The sequence below is a fragment of the Phoenix dactylifera genome, chromosome 8 (assembly GCF_051530095.1).
Source record: "Phoenix dactylifera cultivar Ajwa chromosome 8, Ajwa_hap1_PhDact_Kaust_v1.1, whole genome shotgun sequence".
NCBI classification, from domain to species: Eukaryota; Viridiplantae; Streptophyta; class Magnoliopsida; order Arecales; family Arecaceae; genus Phoenix; species Phoenix dactylifera.
Window position 1 is genome coordinate 2,206,377 of NC_143197.1, and position 2,037 is coordinate 2,208,413.

At 42.2% G+C, this 2,037-nt stretch overlaps 1 protein-coding gene across 1 annotated transcript; it reads right to left on the bottom strand.

Moving 5' to 3' along the window:
- LOC103710075 (histone H4-like) lies at positions 1 to 656 on the bottom strand. The gene has a single exon (XM_008795672.5). It carries the CDS (start codon positions 540 to 542, stop codon positions 231 to 233), a length of 312 nt encoding a protein of 103 aa, XP_008793894.1. The 5' UTR covers positions 543 to 656; the 3' UTR covers positions 1 to 230.
- Positions 657 to 2,037: the final 1,381 nt, after the last annotated feature.

Consider the following 2,037-nt stretch of genomic DNA (forward strand, 5'->3'; position numbering starts at 1 on the left):
TTCAGAGAACAATGAGGCACTGCATTCATGGATAAAAAAGTACATTAACATTTACAAAAGGAGTTCCTTCCAGTAAACATGAAAAGAACAACACGGAATAAAAAAGAGGACAACATCGACAGATGACACCTACAACAGACACCCTAGCAAAGTTCCCAACTTTTCTTTTCATCAATTTCTCTATTTTTGGTCATTTTCTTGACAGCAAGACTTTTCATAGAGTAGAAGTCCTAACCACCGAATCCATAGAGAGTCCGGCCCTGCCTCTTGAGGGCGTAGACAACGTCCATGGCGGTGACGGTCTTCCGACGGGCGTGCTCGGTGTAGGTGACGGCGTCCCGGATCACATTCTCCAAGAAGACCTTGAGAACCCCCCTTGTCTCCTCGTAGATCAAGCCACTGATCCGCTTCACCCCACCTCTCCTCGCCAAACGCCGGATCGCCGGCTTCGTGATCCCCTGGATGTTATCCCGGAGGACCTTCCGGTGCCGCTTCGCGCCGCCCTTCCCCAACCCCTTCCCTCCCTTCCCACGGCCCGACATCGTATCTCGCGTAAATTTTCCTGTTTGAATTCAAGCAATCGTAAGCAATATACAAAAGAAAAACAGATAGATTTCGAGGATTTGAACCCTAATTTTGAGGGAAGGGGAACTCGATGATCTCACTTGAGCTATGGACAATTTGTGGGTATTTATGGTGAAATTGGGGCCGGGGGCGCGGGGAAAGGTCGGATCCGTGACGGGGTTTTGGGGATGATATCTGCCGTTGATGTTATTTGGACGGACGGCTGAAGTGGCTGCTAACTGGTCGGTGAGGATCGATGACGTGGCAAAAGGTTTAGCTGCGCGGCAGATTTCGGTTGGGTTGACCAGTTGACCCTGAAAACCGGGAGGCATCTTGGAACCGGACCTGAAGCAGAAAGGGATCCATCCGATCGGTTCCGGGCTCGCACCCGTCTAATCTCTTTAATTGGATCAGAAATGGTATGTAACGCAATTAACTTAAACATAAAAAGCTCTATAAAATTTTCTCAAATCTTTTATGTTGGGAGAGAAAAGAAATGTCCTGCCTTCGATTTTCGGAACGACCTTGCATACGAAGACATAGAATTGTTAATTATATAACTTAATACATCTATTCACGTCATAATTATTAATTTGCATTGCCTAGGGTTGAGTCTATTCTTCCTTGATTCTTTTTTAAACTTGGGTTTGCTCCTTGCAACTCTATGATTTTGTTGTGAACCAAATAATTTGTAAGGTTAGAGAGGGCGAGGGAGAGAGAGAGAGAGAGAGAGAGAGAGATCGATTAACATGTTCATCATTTGAGAAGAGAGCAGTAAAAGGAGCTCATTGGAGGTGAAAATTAATAGAAAAGGGAGAGATCTAAGTGGATGCCACTGGTTGCTTCCTCTTGGCCCTGTGCTTTACTTTCACTATGAATTTGTTTATGTACTTGACATTTATATCAATATATATATATATATATATATATTGATATAAATATGCGTGCGCGTTTAAAATGTTTGGTAGAGGCCAATAACTCCTGATAGTTGCTTTTGGCACGTCCCTTTAAGAATTTATCCATAGAGAAGGCTTAAGATTCTAGTCCTAAGCATCGAGAGTACCAACAGGAAAATATGACTTCTCCATAATATTCGTCATCTTCTAAGTGAATGCATTTCTCATTAAGCCTTTACAGAGAGGCCAACAATACATCAAATTAGGTGGCCATATATGCGGCTCATCATTCAGGCAATTTTATCTAAGTGGACTAGGTAAAAATAATTGCACACCAAAAAAAAGAACAAATTAGTAGAAAATATTTTATCAAGAAAAAAAAAAGGTAACATGCATTATTGATGTGTAACATTCAAACTAGTCACACGCAATTATTTATACGTTCTGAATATCAAAAATTCAAAACCATACCAAGTTGCTCAATAGCGTTATAACCGTTAATCGGCGGAGGAAAATTAACGGCCATTTACGCTGTTATTGAAACACCGTTAACCCTCGTTGCGAGAGTACTAGACCC

What these genes read in the sequence shown, in the direction of transcription:
- LOC103710075 (XM_008795672.5), bottom strand. Translation starts at nt 542, where the DNA reads ATGTCGGGCCGTGGGAAGGGAGGGAAGGGGTTGGGGAAGGGCGGCGCG.